General features: G+C 32.4%; 3 protein-coding genes, 1 non-coding gene and 1 pseudogene across 4 annotated transcripts; all 5 read left to right on the top strand.

The window, feature by feature from the left end:
- Positions 1-562: 562 nt before the first annotated feature.
- On the top strand, positions 563-1,315 carry LOC137824370 (probable non-specific lipid-transfer protein AKCS9). Its single transcript, XM_068630002.1, has one exon. It carries the CDS (start codon positions 654-656, stop codon positions 948-950), a length of 297 nt encoding a protein of 98 aa, XP_068486103.1. The 5' UTR covers positions 563-653; the 3' UTR covers positions 951-1,315.
- A 393-nt stretch (positions 1,316-1,708) lies between these two features.
- On the top strand, positions 1,709-1,782 carry TRNAV-CAC (transfer RNA valine (anticodon CAC)). The gene has a single exon. It is a non-coding gene; the product is annotated as a tRNA-Val (tRNA).
- A 2,108-nt stretch (positions 1,783-3,890) lies between these two features.
- On the top strand, positions 3,891-6,214 carry LOC137824367 (putative glutamine amidotransferase GAT1_2.1). Its single transcript, XM_068629999.1, has 4 exons — positions 3,891-4,273; positions 4,546-5,276; positions 5,382-5,582; positions 5,828-6,214. Exons 1-4 carry the CDS (start codon positions 4,186-4,188, stop codon positions 6,068-6,070), a joined length of 1,263 nt encoding a protein of 420 aa, XP_068486100.1. The 5' UTR covers positions 3,891-4,185; the 3' UTR covers positions 6,071-6,214.
- Positions 6,215-8,520: 2,306 nt separating this feature from the next.
- On the top strand, positions 8,521-9,294 carry LOC137823446 (LEAF RUST 10 DISEASE-RESISTANCE LOCUS RECEPTOR-LIKE PROTEIN KINASE-like 2.1). The gene has a single exon (XM_068628584.1). The coding sequence runs from the start codon at positions 8,521-8,523 to the stop codon at positions 9,292-9,294; it is 774 nt and encodes a 257-aa protein (XP_068484685.1).
- Positions 9,295-12,629: 3,335 nt separating this feature from the next.
- On the top strand, positions 12,630-20,559 carry LOC137824368 (LEAF RUST 10 DISEASE-RESISTANCE LOCUS RECEPTOR-LIKE PROTEIN KINASE-like 1.4; annotated as a pseudogene).
- The last annotated feature ends 983 nt before the right edge of the window (positions 20,560-21,542 follow it).

Genomic DNA, 21,542 nt, shown 5'->3' with positions numbered 1-21,542 from the left:
CTCTATCCATATCTTGTAGTAGAGCGTTTGAATTAATAGAAAAATCTTTCTTTTATATCCGAATGAACCGATATGATTACATTCTAATTTCTTTTCGATACCTTAGAACCGAATTGAATTCTAAATTAACAGGTTAATTTGAGCTTATCCATGCAATTATGCACCCTTCGAATATGAATCTATTTTCTGAAAGATCTCAACTTTAGTGTGTTGGTGGATTTTCGAGTGTGATTTTCTTATAGAATTAGAATATAAGGTTTAGGGTTTAATAGATGATAAAATGACCCTTACCAAACATGTAGGGTCCATTGGATTGAAATTAAGGTGATATTAGTCCTATCATTACACAGATACCACTATTTAAATGCCACGAAATTTTGGGTGGCGGTGGTGTTAATGCAAAATAATTGTGAGTATAGTATCACCCCAACAAACCTCCCATTAATATTGTGGGGACATTTTCCATTACTTCCCACCCATAGACCCCATTATCATTAATTCAAACCAAACCACTAACCACACTCACTCACTCTTCTCTTCTTATATAAACCTTCCACTCCCACATTCTTTTCACTGTCTCTTCCACTCAGTTAACCTTAACAAATTAACCTTGTTTCTTGTCTTCTTTCTTGTGTTTGTTGTGTTGGTAACTTATGATGATGATGAAGATGAAGAACTGTGTTGTGTGTGCAGTGGTTCTCATGGCCCTAGTTCTGAGCGATGTGGGACCTGTGGCTGAGGCAGCAACTTGTTCCCCAACACAGTTGACCCCATGTCTTTCAGCAATCACTGGCGGCAGTGCACCTTCACAAGCTTGCTGTCAGAAGCTGAAGGAGCAAAAGCCATGCCTATGTAGTTACATCAACAACCCTGCCCTTAAGCAGTATGTCAACTCTCCCCGTGCCAAAGCCGTTCTTAAAACTTGTGGGGTACCCTACCCTACTTGCTGAGTACACAAACCAACAACACACCTTAATTTATACACACTTTCAGTCCTATAAACCATCTTCACACGGACACTGTTCACCACTTTTTTCTCACATCATTTTAATATGATGTGTCAATTCGTGATGAACTTTTGTCTGAGTGAACATGTTTTATATATACTCATGCTTTGTGTGTATGAATTAAGCTTATATATATATATACTGTGTCACTCTACCTTTGTGTCTTATCATATTATACCGGTTCAGTATACTTTGGTGCCTTTTAAGAGTTCTGCAGTTGAATATGATATACATGTTGTATTCACCAGGAATCATCTATGTCTATCTTCAGAGTTATATATAAAGAAATAATGATGTTCAGAGTGGCATATATACTCTCTTCTCTTCTTCCCTTCTTCACCAATTTCCTTGTTAAAGATTTTTCTGATATTGTGGAAATGAAGAAAAAATATATATAACAGAAAATTATATTGATACCTCCTAATGTTTTCACAAATTACACTTACACTATAAACAGGTTCCTTATTAATTGAAAATGTTTAAATAACTTGTTTTAATTGGATATTTGATCTTATCAGTTTTTTTAATCAAGTCTCTAGATATAAAACTGTTATAAAGAATTACTTTTGAGTAATTTTAAGCCTTCAAAAACTAATACTTGAAATATAATTTTTTTGGTTTAAAATATCTAAAAAATTAAAAAATGTTATAGAAAACAATTTATATAATTATGTTAGTCTTTAGGACACAAATATGAAATGGTCTGGGTGGTGTAGTTGGTTATCACGCTAGTCTCACACACTAGAGGTCCCCGGTTCGAACCCGGGCTCAGACATTTAATTGTTTTTTTTATCATTATATCAAAATATGATATGATAATATATAATAAAACTTTGAAATATTAATAAATAATGTAAAATGTGATGATTGTTATAGAAAGCAGCATGATGGTGAGGCCTTCGATCGTGAGAGAGACTATCCCACTTAATTTTATTTTTAATTTTTTTATCCTAAATAATAAAATACAGTCTATGAAAAAATAAAATAAACATTCTCGTGATTCATTATAATAAGATATTCATGTATGGTGAAAAATTAATAGAGATAAACCTTGAGTTTTCATTTATTAATATGCCTAAATGTGCAGGAAAAATTACAAAGTGAAATTGTTATGAGAAAAATATGTTTTTATTCTTATATTTTTCGTTAAACTTTGTTTTGATTTCTACAAAATTGTCAGTTTTATTAACTTGTGTTTAAGGTTCAGATTATGAGATAATGGACTGAACCAATTATGTGCCAAAATGATCTTAATCTCGATGTCTAAAATTAATGAAAAATATTGATTTTATTTACTTTTTCATAAGATGGAGAGAGTGTTAATTATAAAGATTGACTGAATATATATAATTGTAATTAATTTTAAAATATATATAATTGTAATTAATTTTAAAATATAGCTTTAAGACTATAAACAAATAGAATGGAAAGAAAACATTAGTGTATATAAGAAAAAAAAATGATATGATCAACACAGATAAGAAAATAAATGTTGCAAAATATTTTCTTTACTATAACAGTTATATAAATATTTTGAGTATCTAAAATTATTATTTATGATTGTCGACAGATACAAATAAGTGTTTATATAGGAATTTTTTGATGTGAAATGACTTAGTAATTGGTGAAGTTATTACGTAGGCAGTGACGAAGCAATTCGTAGTTGCACTTTGCTTATCTTTTTCTCTCTTAATTACGTCACGCTCAATATTGTTACACTCAAACCATTACTCAAAATGCATATAATAAAGCAAAGACTACAAAAGAGCATTTTATTCCAACGTGGCAAAACTGGATAAGCTCTGCAAATTCTCAATATTTAATATTAATATAAATAATCACCTCGTGTTATTGTAATTACTTAATTATTTCCAATTATCCAAATCCTACTTTGACACACCTAAGTGCCACCTTCTTCTCTGTTAGTCAAATACTAATTCTATCTAACCAGAAATATTTTAAGTCGGCTAAACTCTTTTCCACTTGTTTTAAATAAATATAATATTATAAATTATTAACGTGGACTAATATTTTATATTTTATATAATACATTCACAATATAAGGGTTTTGCAAATAATAACATAAGGAGAATCATTCAGAAGAATATCAATCCATACACCACACCAATGTAACCATTTATAGTTAATAAAAATATCATTCAAAATATTGAGTATAAACCCTAACATACAGACATACATTTTAATTTTTTTTTTAATTTTTGAATTAACTTAAAACGCATTCTTATATATTAATCATTAAAAAAAACTATGTCTAAATCGGACGGCTTGTTTGTCTGTGTCGAACACATATATCGGATATCGACACTCGTACCACACTTGTAAAACACGTATCGATGTTCAATTCAAAAAATATTTATTAAATTTTTGACAATTTTAACACAGTTCTACACAAAAAATTTAAATTTATTGTATAAATTTTTATTATAATTATAAAAATAAAAAATATTTTTTTTAATTAACTATGAGAAATATCCTTTTATTATAAAAAAAACTAAAATATATTTATTAGAGATCCCATAACAACTAGAGATTAGAGTCTTCACTATATATAAATGAGTGCAAACTTCAATCTCATGAGTGGTTTTATGAGGTTTAGTTAGGTTTAAACTCCACTTTATAATAATATTTATAAACTTAAATCTTTATTATCAATTTATAATTATATAATATATATATATATATATATATTATCATATTATATTATGTATGATCATCCTATTAGTTATATATGCTAAGTCTAAAATGTAACAGTTGTGAATATAATAAAAAATTGGGGTTTATATAGGCGCCGCCTCCAAAATTGAAGCAAGGAGAATAAAAGTTTTATTTAAAAGAAAAACGTGGGCAAAAACTAACCTATTAAAAAACATTATAAGAACAAAACGAAATTGAAAGCTCTGAAATCGTTGATCATACGCGGAAGCACGAAAAAGTTTCCTTATTTTTCTGTGCCTCCAACGTTGTTTCTCCCTGTATATATCCCTTCCAACCCGTCACCCATAACTCACAAAATCCACTTTTTCATTAATAATCAATTTCAATCCCTAATCCTAATCCTCATCCTTATCCACATCATATACCATCTCTATATAGTGTCTCATCTTATCGTACACATTATACGCATCATAGCCGTTACCAAATCTCCATCGCCACAACAATGTCCACCGATCTCTCCGTTATTCTCCCTCGTGTTCTCATTGTCTCTAGACGAACCGTTCGCAAGAACAAGTTCGTTGATTTCGTCGGTATGTTATGTTTTCTCCTTTTTCTTTCGTGTTTCATCCAACATGGTCAGAAAAATATTATCGTATGAATAACGTTTCTGAAAATTTAGTATGCAAGCCTTAATCATTTTTCAATCATGTGAGAGAAGTTATGACATGACCCTTTTTGATGAAAACGTGTTATTATATGATTTAGTATGCAATTGCAAATACATGCAATTTTTCAATCATGTGGGAGAAATTATGGCATGACCCTTTTGATAAAAACGTGATTTTTTATGATTTTTGTTCAGGGGAATATCACCTGGATCTTATAGTAGGGTATGGTGCTGTGCCGGTGATAGTTCCTCGTGTTTCTGGGTTGCACACGTTGTTGGAGAGCTTCGAGCCAATCCATGGCGTGCTTCTGTGTGAAGGGGAGGACATTGATCCCTCTTGGTATGAAGAAGATACCTCGGGTCTTTCACAGGAGGAGTTGGAAGAGATTAGAAGGCTCCATGCGAGTGACACGGCCATTGATAAAGAGAAAGACTCGATTGAGTTGAGCCTCGCGAAGCTATGCCTGGAGAGGAACATTCCCTATTTGGGAATCTGCAGGGGGTCACAGATTCTTAATGTGGCATGTGGGGGTACCCTTTATCAGGACATTGGGAAGGAGATTTCGGTGAAGTGCCCTGAGAGTAAAAGGGTGATGCACATAAACTATGACGATTATGATGGGCACAGGCATGATGTGGAAGTGGTTGAGGACACCCCTTTGCATCATTGGTTTAAGGATTCTTTAGAAGATGGAAAAATGGATATTTGGGTTAATAGCTATCATCATCAAGGGGTCAAGAGATTGGCACAACGTTTTGTTCCAATGGCCTTTGCACCTGATGGTTTGATTGAAGGGTTTTATGACCCTGATGCTTATAATCCAGAAGAGGGTAAGTTCATTATGGGATTGCAATTTCACCCTGAGCGTATGAGGAAGCCTGATTCGGATGAGTTTGATTACCCAGGATGCCCCTTTGCTTACAAGGTTTGAAAATATATATGAATTTTTTTCATGATCCATTTTAATGTTGTTCATGTATTGGCATTGGCTATAGTTGAGTTCACATTTGCAATTTCATGGAAACTGCAGGAATTTGTAAAAGCAGTTGTTGCTTATCAGAAGAAGTTGAACACACCAGTACAAAAGCCTATTAAGCTTAATAAAGAAATGGAAAACAAAAGGAAGATTATAGTGCGTAGTTTCTCACTTGCCAAAAACCTCTACAACGCTGGTCGTGGAACCAATTCCACCAAAGACTCTGAACTTGAAGTTGGTGCAGAGTTTCTTGAGGTACTAACTTGCACAGCAGTTTATGACAGAAACCTTTATTATTAGAGTAAAATTCTAATGACATTGAAAACACTCAAATAACTATATCAAAGGACAAGCCACAACAGAATAACATGTTACTATGATTATTATAGGATATAAAACCTCAAGAACAAACATTTGTTTATATCTTTCTCACAGTCACATTATGCAGTACCTATGTTTTGTTTTGTGTTGTGTGTATTGATTTGATGATAAATTTGCAGTCGAACACAGCCTTGAGTGTGCAGCAAGAGAACAGGTTAAAGCAAATGGGTGCAACAGTTAGGAATGCAGGATCATACATAGAGAGACTGAAGCTGAATGAGGAAAGAGAAAAGATGGCAAGAGGTGTGATGGGGAAAATGACAGTGGAACAGTTGTCAGAGCTCTTGTCTTTCTATCACACTATGGGACAAATTTGTTCAGAAGTATTGGACATAAAGATTAATGGCTTTGTGAGTCAATGAGTTCTTCACTTCACAATTTTGTTCCTTTCTTAACTCAACCAACTTTTGTCTCTTTCCTTCTTGCTTCTCAATTCACCCAATGATTCTTTGGGGAAATCAAAGCTTCTCTTTTCATTCTTTTCATTCAATCTCATATCAATTTCCTTACCCACTCTTTAGAATTGTATTTGTATTTTAATTTTTGGTGTGATAGAGTTTATGAATTAATATATATAATAAAAGATAAATTTAGAATTAAATAATATAAAAATATATATATATATATTAAAATAATAATATTAAAAATTATAATATGATTGTATAAAAAATTGGATTCTCAATCTAATCATTTTCATCTGTAAAGAAGAGATAGTCACTAACTTACGAAAAAAAGGTTTCTAAGAGCAAGATTAAGGAAATAAAAGATTAATTTTTATTTAAAAAACTACTACTATTGTATCTTATTTTAATTTCAACTTATTTTACTGTAATTTCTGATTAAGAAAATATATCCTAAGAATATTGGTCAGTATAACTTAATGTATCTTTTATTTTTTGCATTTGCAACCTTATTCAAATTAATTTGAATTTCTAATTATTAGGCTAAAATTATTATAGTCATAATTTCAAGCAACATAACCATATTCAAAATAATATAATTACTATTACTTTATTAATTTTCTTTTGTTTTTAGGAGTGAATTCGGAAGTGTTAAATATACTTATACATCTTTTGTGTTTAAATAAGTTAATCAAACTAACCCTATTCAAACTCGTTTAATTAATAATCTAAACTTTAGTACAATATTATAAAGTTTTTGAAATTTTTTATTCGAATAAAACTCTTAATGAAACTTGAACAACTCTATCAAGTGATCACCAAACCTAATCCTTTTCATGCTTTTAACTCACATTCAGCAACTTACAATATATCAGTAACTAACTAATCATGCTTTGAAATGTTAATTTAATTTTTGTGAATTAATTACACTATGTTATATTATTTTTAAGATTTTATAATAATTTTAACTTTTATTTAAAAGTTTATAAAATCCTTAATAATATTTGTCTCAAAGATTTATTAAACGAATAGTTAATTTTATATTATGTCATCACATTTTATATAATCTAAGTATTAAACTAATCAAGTATAGCTTAAAAAATGGCTAAACAATATTTATGGAATTAGGTGCAGAACAAGTGTCTTGTTTTTTAGAAAAGACACCTTGCGTGTACTTGAATGAGTCGCAAAATTAATTTGGACTATAGTGGATACTAAATAAATTATTTATGCTTATTATAAAAATAATAATAATAATATTAAGTATATCATTTTTATTTTAACTTTAATCTATAATAAATTTTAATTAGTCAGTCTTTTGATAAACATAATGAAATTAAGTAACTATAAAGGATTTATTGTTTATTGCATGGAAATGATTTTCGAGATAACGAAGAAAAGAATTATTTTTCTTTACATTGTTTTGATTTTTGATTTTTTTTTTGTTTTATTTGGATGTAAAGAATTTATAAGTTGGCAATTGATTCCCGCACCCAATCAATTTTGACTCGCATCCAACGAAAATTTTAAAACTCCACTCTGCCATTTTCACACATTTGCTTACGGATTTCAATATTTGGAAGTCATTTTTATACATTATGAATTTTGAAATTCAGAAGGTCATTTTCATATTTCATTTAAATTTTTGGATTTTCATATCTGGAATGGTGTGTGGTAAATGGTGTTGGGGATTGAGATCCGGAACTCATTTATGTTTGCTTACGGATCTTGATATCTGGAATGTCATTTATGCTGTCCAAATAAGCTTCCAAATGATAAAATCCGAAAGTGACATATTAGTTTCGAATTTATATATCCAGAACTTTATAATTTGACTTACGGATATAAATATCCAAAAAGCAAAAATTTAAAATCATTAAAAATAAAATAGACATTTCACGTGAGTGTGTGGTGCTAGGTTTATGTTTTTTTTCGGATTTGTAGTTTCTCTACTTTCCATAAAATTATCGCATTATTAGGTTTGGAACTTAAAAGATATTGAATTGCACTAGTTGTTAGTTATTCTTATGTTACTAATGTAAGTGGACCTTAAATATATTATAAAAGAGTTAGAACACTCCTATCAAATGTTATATTTTATTTTATTTATTTATTAATAAAAAAAAAACAAGGCAATTTTTCTTTGATTGTAGAATAAGGGCATAAAAAAAATAGATCAATGAAAGGTTGTTGAAATTATTTTAATTTTCATACTAAAAATTTGCAAAGTCAACTCAACAATCCAAACTTTTTCCTTAAGTCACAGTCACTGCAGTTCAGAATTCAGATTCCTCTGCAGACTATGTCTTAGAAAGCAATGTCGTGATTTTTATTTAGGATCTGAAATTATCATTTTCCATCTTAAATTATCTCCTTCAACATTGTTGCTGACTTTTTCTTTCAACTCTCCAATGGCTTCTCACAGTGTTCACCTCCCTCTCATCACTACACTTCATCACTCAGTTATCTTCCTCATACTCATCAACATACACTCATGTTTATGCTCCAACGATGGTTACAGAAACTGTGGTAATCTCATAAGCTGTGGAAAAACAACAAACATCGGTTTTCCATTCTGGGGTAAGAACCGACCAAAAGAGTGTGGCCACCCTCTGATGCAACTCACATGTGAAAAAGAGACCAGCTACATAACCATTAAGGATGTTCAGTACCAGGTTTTGGAAGCCAACCCAGAAAGCCATACTTTGAAAATCACTAGAAAAGATTACTTAGAAGACTTGTGCAAACCAAATCATGTCAGCACCACCCTTGATACTCAGCTCTACGTTTATGAGACACCCTATAAAAATCTCACCCTTTCTTATGGTTGTAGTCCTTTATCAAAGTCTTTGCCTCCCACCTTTGTTCCTTGTAATGAAGCTTTGGGGGAAAACGTTTATGCTCAGATTGGGTCAGTTCCACTTATGTCTTGCAAAACTAGTGTGGTTGTTCCGGTTCCTCTGTCATTGGTGGAGATTGATGATTTCATCAAAGTGCATGAGGCAATCGCAGAAGGGTTTGTGGTGAGATGGGTGGTGGGTGTTGGAGAATGTGAGAAGTGTGAAAGATCTGGTGGAGTATGCGGTGTTGAAGGGTCTTCACAGCAAACAGCATGTTTCTGCAGAGATGGACCTTGTCCTGGTTTCTCACCAGATATCAAAACATCTTCAGGTACGTACGTCTAAGTTCTTTCACACTTTCTGATTTGTGTTTGACGAGGAGTTAAAATGGTCATTTAATGTGAACATGTCACGTAATTTGTCTTGATCCATCATTTGAAGTTTGAAGTGTGATTTAGTTCCAGTAGAATCCTCAGCCTGATATGAAGGTTGTTTATGATGTGGGTCAAAGTATATGTTTGGTCTAATTCCTTGTCCCTTAGTCGTAGGTAGATCTGAAATCTTCAGCCAATGACAGTTTCATGTATTGTTTCACACGATACCTTGGGGACTTTAGGGAATAGAGTTCCATATTAAGATTGTTTGGAAAGCAAAGAGAGATTGAAACTAAACAAGAAGAAGAAGGAAACTTTAATTATAACTCAATTTTATAAAACTGATTTATAAGATGAAGTGGAATGAAAGAGTTTTTAATAATCTTATGCTAATTTGGCGTGATGAGAATTTAGAAATTCTAATTGGTAAAATCTCTGTCTGGCCCGAGGAAAGCCTCCGTTACCTTTGGAGAGGCCTACGTCCCATAGAAACTGTTTACCTGAGACTATCCTCCGGCCCGTAAGTTCTGGCACAAGGTTAGAATTACCTAATTCAATCTTATAAAACTGATTTACAAGATTAGGTTTGCACATACTTATATATTATAAAATATTATAATATTAAATAACTGATTAGGTTTGCACCTAGTTATATATTATAAAATATCATAATATCTAATAACTGGGTTTGCACCTATTTAGAAATTGTGATTGGTGAAGCTATTAGATATTCAATTCTAACTTGGAGCCTCAATTTTTCTCTATCAAACATGAAAAATGAATTATATGACACTAATTCTAGGGTTGATTTTTACTATTCTATTTCTAATAGTAATAGTATAATACATTTCCTCAAAATCTGATAAGTTATGAAGATAACTTTCATAATTCATGTCATTTTTTTAAAGTATGCATCTTGACTAATTATGCTACCAGGAAGTCTGAAATTGAATGATTGAAAAAAAACTAAATCATAGTTAGGCTTACTTTTTAAAAAAAAAATAATAATTAAAATTTCTATAAAATTATTATTTTTAAATTCCAGTACCACATTAATTACTATTTCTTATTTATATCCTTATTAATTCTTAATTAATATGTAGTATTTTATTAAATTTATATATATAAATGAAAATAATAAAATAAATTTTTGATTAAAATCAAGAAAATTTGTTACATTTCTTAATTTATTTGTGGATATTAGAAGTTTTTTTCATCCTTGTTTTGTACTTATGGGTTGTATTCAGAGGAATGTTCTTTGTTAAAGATAAGAAGATCATAAATATTAGAAAGATATTTATCAATGAGTTAAAAGTCAATCATGTATCAACTACTCAAAATTGAACATTTTACTTAAAATCTTAAAACATTAAGTTTTTATAATATGTTCTAAGTATGTTTATGCACCATTGTTAGACTTTTAGAGTTTATCCATATTTTCTAATATGATTGTTATTAATGAGTCACACCATTCAACCTTTACATATTTTGAAATACTTTCAATTTAAGGAGTTTTTATATTTGAATTCAAAGAATTATAATAATATAAATGATCTATTATACTAAAATATTAAGATATATCAAATTATTTAGTTGTTCGAGATTTTCTATTCATATTTGCACTGTCAACATTCTTCTCTCTATAATATATAATATAAAGAGTAAATAACATATATTTTATATGTTCCTTTCTAAAGTCACATTTTGAGATATTTTTATTTCTATTTGACTCATATTTTCAAAGTTTAAGACAACATTAATTATTTTTTTTATCATTCATATCTTTATCATTCACGTAACATGTAATTAATTTACATATATGTATTTACTGTGACGTAGAAATAAAAATAATAAAATACAAAATTTTATAGATATTTTATTAAATTCAAGAAAAGTTAATCTATTTTTTGGCTATTCCAAAACAACCTTAAAAGACACTTATAAAAAGATGAAGAGAGCATTTTTGCTGTTGTTTACCATGCAGACTTTTATTCTTATAATAGTGATTATTACAATGAAAATATATTACATAATTTTTTAATTAAAGGTTATATTTTCAATCTTGCATAATTATGACTCATGTATGGAAGATTTAAGATATATTGGGTAAATTAAGAAAATTAATTCATTTCATTTATGAAAAAAATAAAATTAATGACTTTTATTAATTAATAAACTATATATTAAAGTAAAATGTGCATAAGGAATACAAATATATATATTAGTCATGCAATGGGAAACGAAATTAAAATTAAAATTAAAAAGTTGTTATCCATATAAATATATTTTTCTTCAAAGACGGATATGAGAACAAGTACTATAATATTAATATCTATTCAAATTCTACACATTCTTATCCCTAATTATACCTATTTTTTTTTCTCTTAACAACTCCTTCATATGTATGAATTAAAACATTCTTTATGATTTATTTTCAGCGTCAAAGCAGCGTCGAAGGCTGAGTTTTGGCTTTAGTCAGTCAAATTAATATATATATATATATATATATATTAGCAAAATCATTTATTTTTGTTACAAAATTAAAAGAGAAAATTTACTTTTACTTTTTTTCCCATAAAGTTTATGAATTACGTTTTTAATCTCATTAATTGCATCTGGAGTGTGATTAACAAAATGATAGTTCTCACATAAAAATAAAATATAAAGCATAATTAAGTACTATAAGTTATGTATAATTATTGGTGAGATCTAGAAGTATAAGAATACATTCATCTTTAAAGATGGAGTGATAGATCATTCTGACATTTTTTTTATCCAATTAAAGGTATGGTTTTGGATTACATCAAAGTTGCACACGCTTGTTTTTCCTAATTAGATTGATGTTTAGACCTGTTAACATGCTTGTTTATGATTAAAAGTTTTGAACGGTGTCTTAGTTTGAACAAGACACTTATGTGGTGTTACTAGCTTAAGTTTAATTGAGTGAAATATGTGTTTGTTTTCAGTTTAATTTGTACATTAGATTTATATTTATTTATTATTTTTTATTAATAAAAAAAACTAGAAACTAAACAATTTACAAATATAAAAACCAATGTTAAATTAAAGGTAGAAAAAAAATGAAGTCGATGACGTGAAATATTGTTTAAATTTTTATTAGTGCGGTCTATTATTCTAGAAGCAGAGTTGGGAAAGTTTGAATGAGACAAAAGCGGAACATAAAATATAGTGTCTGTAACAACAACGTTATTCCACAACTGCATCTAACATAAGCTAAGGTCACGTAATATGTTTACATGCTAATTTTCTGGACGCCGTTTTGCTCGGGTTTCTTACAAACATCAAGCTTTGAAATTTGCATGCATTGAAAACGAAACACCAAATATACTAAGAGTTCCCAATATAACAATCTACGCGCTACTTTACTCATTCAATCCTCCTCTTCCTTTTCCTCTCTCTGCATGCACCCTTCCTTCATCCTGCAACAATGAAACCTAAGCTTATTCTTCACCCTTCCTTCATCTTTGTCTTCTTCCTCGTCTCAACCAATACTCCAACGTATCTTTGTGAGGATGATGCTCACTACACCAACTGTGGTAGCGCTTTTACATGCGGAAATACCAACCTAGACCTCAGGTACCCCTTCTCGGGAGGAAACAGAGATAGTTATTGTGGAACAGAGAAGCTGACATGCGAAGCAGGAGTCCCCAAGATAACCATCAATGGCATCAAGTACCGTATTCTTGATTGGAAAAATACAACACAGACACTTACAATGGCCAGGGATGATTATTGGGATGGTATCTGTGTGAGTGACTACAAGAACAACACGTTTGGTAACACTCTGTTTCAATATGATCATCAAGATAATGACCTTGGTGACGTCAATCTGTTTTACTGCCCTTCCAATTCACCTTCCCTTACACTACCGACGGCGGAGTTTGGTATTGATATATGTCAGGCTCAACATGTGTACTCCACCCTCGTACCTGTACCTTCGTACACGGGGAATTGCAAGGTTGTGGTGATTCCGATATTTCTAACCAGAGCTTCCCTTGTAAGTGAGAACAAAACGAGCGAAGCGTTACGGTTTGGTTTTGATTTGAAATGGATGGGAGATTACGGGGAGTGCCAGAAATGCAGTGATTCTGGTGGAGAGTGTGGGGTTGATGTTGGAGATGGAGAATTCCAATGTTTCTGTGTTGATGGACCACGTTCTGCTTCATGCACAGGTATGTATGCATTTCCATTTCTAGTTTAGTAGGTAAACAAGAAACATACATGGCTTCTTTCTGATTGAAGAAGCATGTTATTATATTTTAACAACAAAACAACACTTTTCCTAACATAGGCATGAGAAAAGGGTCTTTGATCCTAAAATTTCTTGTGCCAAACCAACAAGAAGTTCATATTAGAGGTCCATTATGGATTCCACATCGATCAGAGAGATTGATTAGATATTTCATAATATATATCTAACTACAAACTTCACTTTATAACTTAGTTTTATGAAATTGAGTTAAAATTAAAGTTTATTTCATAATATGTTATCAGACTCATTTTCAACCTATCTTTATGGATCACTTAACCTTTTTCACCTAAACAAGGAATGAGAGAAGAGCAGTTTATATGGAACAAAAGTGGGGTGTTGGGTATTTTACTTCAGAACATTTAGCATGTGAATGATCGCGATTAACTTATGTTGATTCTTCCACAAAACACCACAGCATTGGAAGAACTGGTCAGCAATTGCTTGCTTGCTGGCGGTACAAAGAGCATCACAATGTTTGACTTTTGGGATATATATATATACACAACAAATCAAACTCCTGATATATTCTTCTGTTGACCATTTCACAAGTAGTTTTTCACCTAATCATCAGGTTTTAATATTATTGGATTAAAGGTGTGAAAGCTCTTTTGATTTGTAATGTATTGTATACATGATAAACGAGTGTGCTGGAGTTGTTTGTTTGGAGTAGTTAGGCATGAAGTTTGGTCATAACTGGCCTGAGCGGTTAGACACACAGCACCAACCCATAAACTTTCTTTAATGTTTAACCACAGTTAGGTAACACCAATTTGACTATTTTTAACTCAACATAAGAATATTTGGTGCTGTGTCAAAGGTTAACAGATCACCTAAATTTGCGTTTGCATCAATAGTACTGAAGGTGTGAATGCACTTCAAAACTCACCAATCACTTCTAATATCCTCTTCTCTATTTATCAATTATAGTGTCAAATCCTCTTTCTCTCTTCTCTACCAAGCTGTTTTTGAAGATGCAACTTCTTCAATGCAGCTTTTTCTCATTTTTGGTCATAACCATCACCCTAAGCCAAATTCCAACCTCTTGTGCTGATGATGTGCATTATCTGAAATGCAGTTCTCCATTTCATTGTGCAAATCTCAAAAATCTAAGTTATCCTTTCTGGGGATATGGTAGACCCCCATATTGTGGCCACCCTGCTTTTAACCTACAATGCACAGGTGAAGTAGCAACACTTAGCTTTATGTCAGAGAGTTACAGAGTTCTTGAAGTCAATGATTCGGATCATAGACTCAAACTTGTAAGAACTGACTACTGGAACAACATCTGTCCTACTGTGCTCAGGAACATCACTATGGATTGCACCTTCTTTAACTATGGTTCAGATTCTCAGAACCTGACTCTCTACTATGATTGTCCTTCATTTCCTCAATCAGATAGCGTTTCCCCTTGGTTTAACTGTAGTGTAAATGGAACTCAAATGATTAACTATTTTGTGACTGAGAGCATGCTTGAAAATTCTGAATCTGGTGAAGTACTTGGAGCATGCAAATCTAGAGTAGTTGTTCCGATTTTGGAGTCAGAAGCTGAAGTTCTAGAAACAAACTCAACAGTGGAAAATCTTAAGTCCGTTCTTGATAATGGTTTTGGCGCGGAGTGGGATGCAAACAATAGTTTGTGTGATGAATGCCAAAACTCTGGTGGGCATTGTGGTTATAGCTCAAGTGAATTTGCTTGCTATTGCAGGGATGGATCTTTTCCATCCACATGTAAAAAATCAGGTGAGTAAAAACATCTCAAGTTTTCTTGTAAGTAAAAAAACCAGAAAAAGTGTATCTATAGTCACATAAGCCTTTTAAACACTTAACCTCCATCATCATGATTCATACGAACTCAATTTTCTGCTATTGGTGGGGTAGTGAATAGGATCAGCAGTAAGAATAATAATGAAAGTTTTGTTAGGAACATCATTTGTATGGTTTTCACCCTCTTTTATTCATCTTGTCAATGACTTCCTTTTGGAACATTATTGCATCACCTTTCTTTGAAAATATTGCAGATAGAATGGTAGATATCAGGTAGGTGTAAGCAGCATTCAACAACTAGAGTTCACACATTCACCTCCCTCTTAACATATCTGTTGCCTTCTTTGACTGCAATTAAACTATCTTTCATTTTATGGGACCCAGTAACTCTGTTATCTCTTGTCTGCTAAAATTTCTTGAGTCGTCATTTTATGTTCAAATCTATGGATAATTGACCTGATTTGGAGTTGTAGATGGTACTTAGATTTAGACCCAATACCACCAGGATCAAACAAACCAATTTCCAGATTTTTGCAGTTCTTCATCAAGTATCTACAAATAATTATCACTTCCTGACTTTGTATCTGTATCTTTGTTTGCTCATGCAAAATATATATAAATTCCCTTTTGTGGGTTCAAACCTCAAATTATCCAATGTGACAAGATGTTGAAGGATTTAAAAGCAGGATATTTTCAATGTTATAAGAAAAGTCATGCATATAAGGGTGGTAAAGAAGGTTGAAATCGCTTACCAAAACCTCTTGTTCTTAGGAACATTACTTGCTCAGTAAGGCAAAACTGTTTATTACCTTTTCAATGCATGTAATAGTGTTTTAAGAAAAAAGTGATTCATGGGTGGGAACTGACTTGCTTGAAAAATATGAGACGGATGAAAATCTTGACTAATTCATAGGTGATCATCACTGCTGAAATGGTCTTGGTCATGAAACTCAAACGTAAACCATTCATGCTGCTGTTCTTCATGTTCCCTGTTATCTCTTCTCTAAATTTCTGGACAAAATATGAGTAATCATAGTCTTCTACAATCCATTTTCTTCTACTGAAACATTGGGATTGAAGACAGATACATAAACATATTTTTAAAACATTGGCACCTAAACTAGCCGCCATTTGAATTAAATATATGTGTTGTGACATCATCATGTTATTATGTGTCTTTTCTCCTTAACTAACATATTCCAATGTAGTTCCTCGTCTGAACCAACCAGCCAAAACGTCCAAAAACCATGTGTAACACTGATTGAGACCCTTCTGTCATACTTCTAGATTTTGAACAGCCACCATTTTTTGAACCATACCATAAGAGTATAATTTCTGTATTGACTTAACTCAATACCCTCTCACAAAATAATTTTAAAGTGTACGAAACATGAAAAGAAAATTGACAGTATTCATTCATTCGGCTGCTACTGCTAAAGCTTACAAATCTCAGATTATAATTTTATTTTTCAAACCTTGTCAAAGTCCAAGTCAAACAAATCCATCTTCATATTTTTTTTTTTCTTTTCTCTTCTTCTCACTTCGTTTAAAGTTCAAAATCACAGCACCATAGTTCATAGGACTGCCACCACAGAAGAACAATAAACCATGTTGTCCCTGTCGTCGACCACCATCACCACCACCATTGTAGCCATCACTCTCATCTTCTCTCTCCACCCCACGACGTCGTTGCCGCCCCATGCACCACTCTCCACCTGCCACGTCACCTCCTTCAACTGCGGCACCATCACCAACCTTTCCTACCCTTTCACCGGCGGCGACCGCCCCTCCTTCTGTGGGCCCCCACAGTTCCATTTGAACTGCCAAAACGGTGTCGTTCCCGAGTTGAACATCTCATCAGTTAGCTACCGAGTCATTAGTATCGACTCGGTGGCTCAAACTCTCACCTTGGCAAGATTAGACCTTTGGAACGAGACATGCACCCATCTGTACGTGAACTCAACTTTCGATGACCCCATCTTCAGCTACGGTTCGGGGAACCAAAATCTGACCTTGTTTTATGAATGCAAACCCACTTCAGCGTTCACCAAAACACCAGAAAATTTGTTTCACTGTTATAGTAAAGGGGCTTTGAATGAGTCTTATGCTTTGGTTGGTTCTTTACCTTCGGATCCTGTTCTTGGGATTGTTGAATGCGTAGAACATATTGCAGTGCCAATTCTCAAAGAGCAGGCTGATAGGCTGGTTGAAAACCGGTCATTGCTTGGGGAGATTCTGATGAAGGGGTTCAATGTGAAGTATTGGAATCCTTATGACAGTGTGTGTCTTGAGTGTGTTGGTTCTGGTGGCCACTGTGGCTTTGATTCTGATAAGAACCAACCTATTTGTATTTGTGGGGATAAATTGTGTTCAACTCCAGGTATTTCAGCTTTTCTTTTGGTTCGTTCTCTTTTTAACTACTCTTTATTTCACTTTTCTCTTCTTCTCTTGATTCCCTTTTTGTCTCCTATGTTCAGGGTGTTTGGTTCCACATCAAACACACATCTCAGATGTCATTTTCTACTTCAACATGAATTTTAAGAACCTATATAAACTATACTTCGACAACCTGCTGTATAAAACGTGTGATGTTACAGTTTAAAAAAATATTATATATAAATTTGTAAATAAATGATATGAAAATTATTAAAATTATAGTATTGATAACATAAAAAAAATGTTTGTGAATATATCACATTCTTTTAATAGATTTTTGAACATGTTTGTTATCAGGAGTTTGAAGTAGAACTTATTTTGGCAAAGCCTTTTGAAAATTGATTTTAAAGCAAAGAACATCTAATCTAAGCAATAAATAGTAAACTCTTTAAACCAACACTAAAACCTTACAATTAATTATGAACTTTGCAAAGATGTTCAAACCTATAAATATTTACTTAGATTATTTAACTATAGTATTTTAGAGTACTTTTAGATGTCTGAAACCACACTCAATCAGTATGAATCAGGTGACCACTGAAGAGTGTAAAACTCTCAATTTTCATTCTTTTTTGGTGAAAATTCTGCCTATGATTCTTAGAATTTTAAGGATAATTAGTTTGTATTGTATGAGTAAAAGGGAAGAGGCTATGGTGTAGACTGATACCAGTGGCTGCCATTTTGTTTGGAAAGGCTCCTAGGTTCATACATTTTTTTTCTCCATTTCTTCTAGAGGTGTCACTTTTCCTGCAACTTAATTTGCATTTATAATTACAAGCTTCCACTGTTCACCCTATCGTTTAGAGAGAAAATGAGGCTTTATTAGTTTCATCTGTTGACTACCTTTCCTTTTCATCCCTCTGATCCTTTGTTTTGACATCTTATTTGTTTGGAATATTGCAGGCAAAAGCAACAATGTAGGTTTAATAATAGGTAACTTCCATTTCCTTAATTTTTTTATACATACTTAAATGCTTCCATTTTGTTAATAGAACTGTACTAATGTCTACTATTGATATTGTTATCAGGCGCTACTGTAGGAGGAGTTGCAGTCCTTGTTGTCATTCTTGGATGTGGGTACTTTATGGTACAAAGAAGAAGAAAAATTTATAATAAATCAAGAAGTATGGAGCTCTTCATAGCTCCAACTTCAAGTGGAGACACTTTTGCATCCACCACCAATACGTCTCAGAGTCTATCTTCTTACCAATCTTCCAAGTCTGATCCAGTAGCCAGGAGTTACTACTTTGGTGTCCAGGTCTTCACCTATGAGGAACTGGAGGAAGCTACCAAAAACTTTGATGCTTCTAGAGAACTTGGTGAGGGAGGTTTTGGCACTGTTTACAAAGGTAACAAAATAACTTCATGTCCATGATGCACAGATACAATTCATCTATCATATACCATATGTTTCTGATACAATGATATAATTATTCTACTAAAGATATATAGTTTAGGATATGATATCTGGAAAAATACATATCTAGATTCTGCCAATTGCTCATGTAATTGCTACTGGGAAAATCTTTTTTCTTGAACAATCTTCTATTTGTTAAACAGGTAAACTCAAAGATGGACGTATAGTTGCAGTGAAACGTCATTATGAAATAAACTCTAGGCGTATTACGCTGTTCTTGAATGAAGTTCAGATTCTAGCACGCTTAAGGCACAAGAACCTTGTGACACTCTTTGGATGCACCTCTAAACATAGCAGAGAGCTTCTCCTTGTTTATGAATTCATACCTAATGGAACAGTATCTTATCATCTTCAAGGAAGAAGCTCAAAATCAACTTTACTCCCTTGGCCTATAAGATTGAACATTGCTCTTGAAACAGCTGAGGCTCTAGCCTACCTACATGCAAATGATGTCGTACACCGTGATGTTAAAACCAACAACCTTCTCTTGGATGATCAATTTCTCGTCAAGGTTGCTGATTTTGGTCTCTCAAAGGAATTCCCAGATAATTTAATGACTCATGTGTCAACAGTTCCACAGGGAACACCTGGTTATGTTGACCCTGAGTATCATCAGTGCTACCAACTCACTTACAAAAGTGATGTTTACAGCTTTGGAGTGGTTTTGGTTGAGCTCATATCATCATTGCAAGCTGTGGACATCAACAGGAACCGCAGTGATGTGAACTTGGCAAACATGTTTGTCAAGAGAATTCAAAACCAGGAGCTGCATGAGTTGATTGATCCTTGTCTTGGGTTTGAGAAGGATGATGCTACAAGGAGGATGATAACAGCAGTGGCAGAATTGGCCTTTAGGTGTCTGCAACAGGAAAGAGATATGAGACCATCCATGAATGAGGTGGTGGAGATCTTAAGAGGAATCAAGAGAGGTGGGGTTGGTGCAGGGGAAGAGACAGAAATATTGGATATTAGGACTGATGAAGTTATACTTTTGAAGAAGGCTCATTCCCCGGTTTCACCAGATTCAGTTGTTGAAAATTGGGTTAGTGGCTCCTCTGTATCTAACTCCTCATAGCTTCAAGCTTTCATTTTCTCTTGGTGAGGATCTAGATTAGACAGTGAAACTTCTGTACTGTGTCAAATATCAGTGAGCTAGTTTAGAAGTCATAGCCTTCACATGTATTTTCTCTAAAAGCTTCTGATTTGATCTTTTATTTGGGGCTTGTATGCTATGATGATGATGATAGAAGTTCTGTGACTTCACTGTTGATTCAAAAAAAAATGTAATATGCATAGGGGACAGAGAAATATATAGATATAGATATAGCATGTGTTGCATACAGTAATTGGTTTGTGTCTTATATCATTTCAGAGAGAAAACATGAGGGCCTTTATGTTCCCTTCCACAACTGCAGAGAAAAATGAGAAAACAAAATGAGTATTTTAAACAAATAAGTTTTAATTCTTTTATATATTATAAAATGTTTTAATTTTTAATTAATGTAAAATTTCTAACATAAATTCAATATCAATAAAGAATATTGGTTAAACAAGTAAAAAGAATAATCAAATCATACTGACAAAATAGAAACCAAATCAGCCATAGATTGTTCTATTGAAATTGGTGACTCCATGTCAAACTTGCACTTAAATGAATTGGACTTTTTTCTTCTGTTTTGAATGCATTAATTGATTAATGGCTATATTTCTTGGGAGGTTGCATGTCCAATGTAATTCAATCTTTTCTGGTCTTCCTTACTACACTAATTCTCATAAACACATCTCAATCTCATAAATGAAAATCAAAGATAATTCATCAAACATATACAAACATGAGAGATATTAACTGAGAAAGTCATTTGGCACAAGTTCTTAAATTTGTATTGTGACTTTACTTTGACTTTGATGTTCCTTATGTAAAAATAATGATTTTTTATTAACAAAATCCCTTATATATGTTTTGAAAAGTGTATTTCTACATAAATGAAATTCACAACCCTCAAAACCTCATAAGATGATTATGATGGATTTAAAACATTTTGAATTGGACTTAGGAAAATGAAAAGAAGAATAAAAAAATAAAAGTTGAATAGTAATATAAAAAGGAAGGAAAAAGGAAAAAAGACAAGAAAATAGCATTGTGAAGTAGTAGAATTTGGGTGAAGAAAAAAAGGCAGCTTTTTTATTCCCCGATAAAGCCCTCTTCCCTTCCCTTTCCTTTCTCAGTCCAATCAATCTCTCTCTTCTTCTTCTTCTCTCAGATCTCACTCTCTCTCTTTCTCTCTCCTCACTTCTCAATGCACAAATTCAAGTTTCTCGCCACCCAATG

The sequence above is a fragment of the Phaseolus vulgaris genome, chromosome 8 (assembly GCF_000499845.2).
Source record: "Phaseolus vulgaris cultivar G19833 chromosome 8, P. vulgaris v2.0, whole genome shotgun sequence".
Taxonomy (NCBI): domain Eukaryota; kingdom Viridiplantae; phylum Streptophyta; class Magnoliopsida; order Fabales; family Fabaceae; genus Phaseolus; species Phaseolus vulgaris.
The sequence above is the reverse complement of the archived record's forward strand: the minus strand, read 5'-3'. Positions and strand labels throughout refer to the sequence as shown.

Bases quoted from the DNA above. Each gene is read 5' to 3' on its own strand.
- LOC137824370 (XM_068630002.1), top strand. From the start codon at position 654: ATGATGATGATGAAGATGAAGAACTGTGTTGTGTGTGCAGTGGTTCTC.
- LOC137823446 (XM_068628584.1), top strand. From the start codon at position 8,521: ATGGCTTCTCACAGTGTTCACCTCCCTCTCATCACTACACTTCATCAC.
- LOC137824367 (XM_068629999.1), top strand. From the start codon at position 4,186: ATGTCCACCGATCTCTCCGTTATTCTCCCTCGTGTTCTCATTGTCTCT. The intron at 4,274-4,545 runs GTATGTTATGTT...ATTTTTGTTCAG, and splicing joins CAAGTTCGTTGATTTCGTCG to GGGAATATCACCTGGATCTT. The intron at 5,583-5,827 runs GTACTAACTTGC...ATAAATTTGCAG, and splicing joins TTGGTGCAGAGTTTCTTGAG to TCGAACACAGCCTTGAGTGT.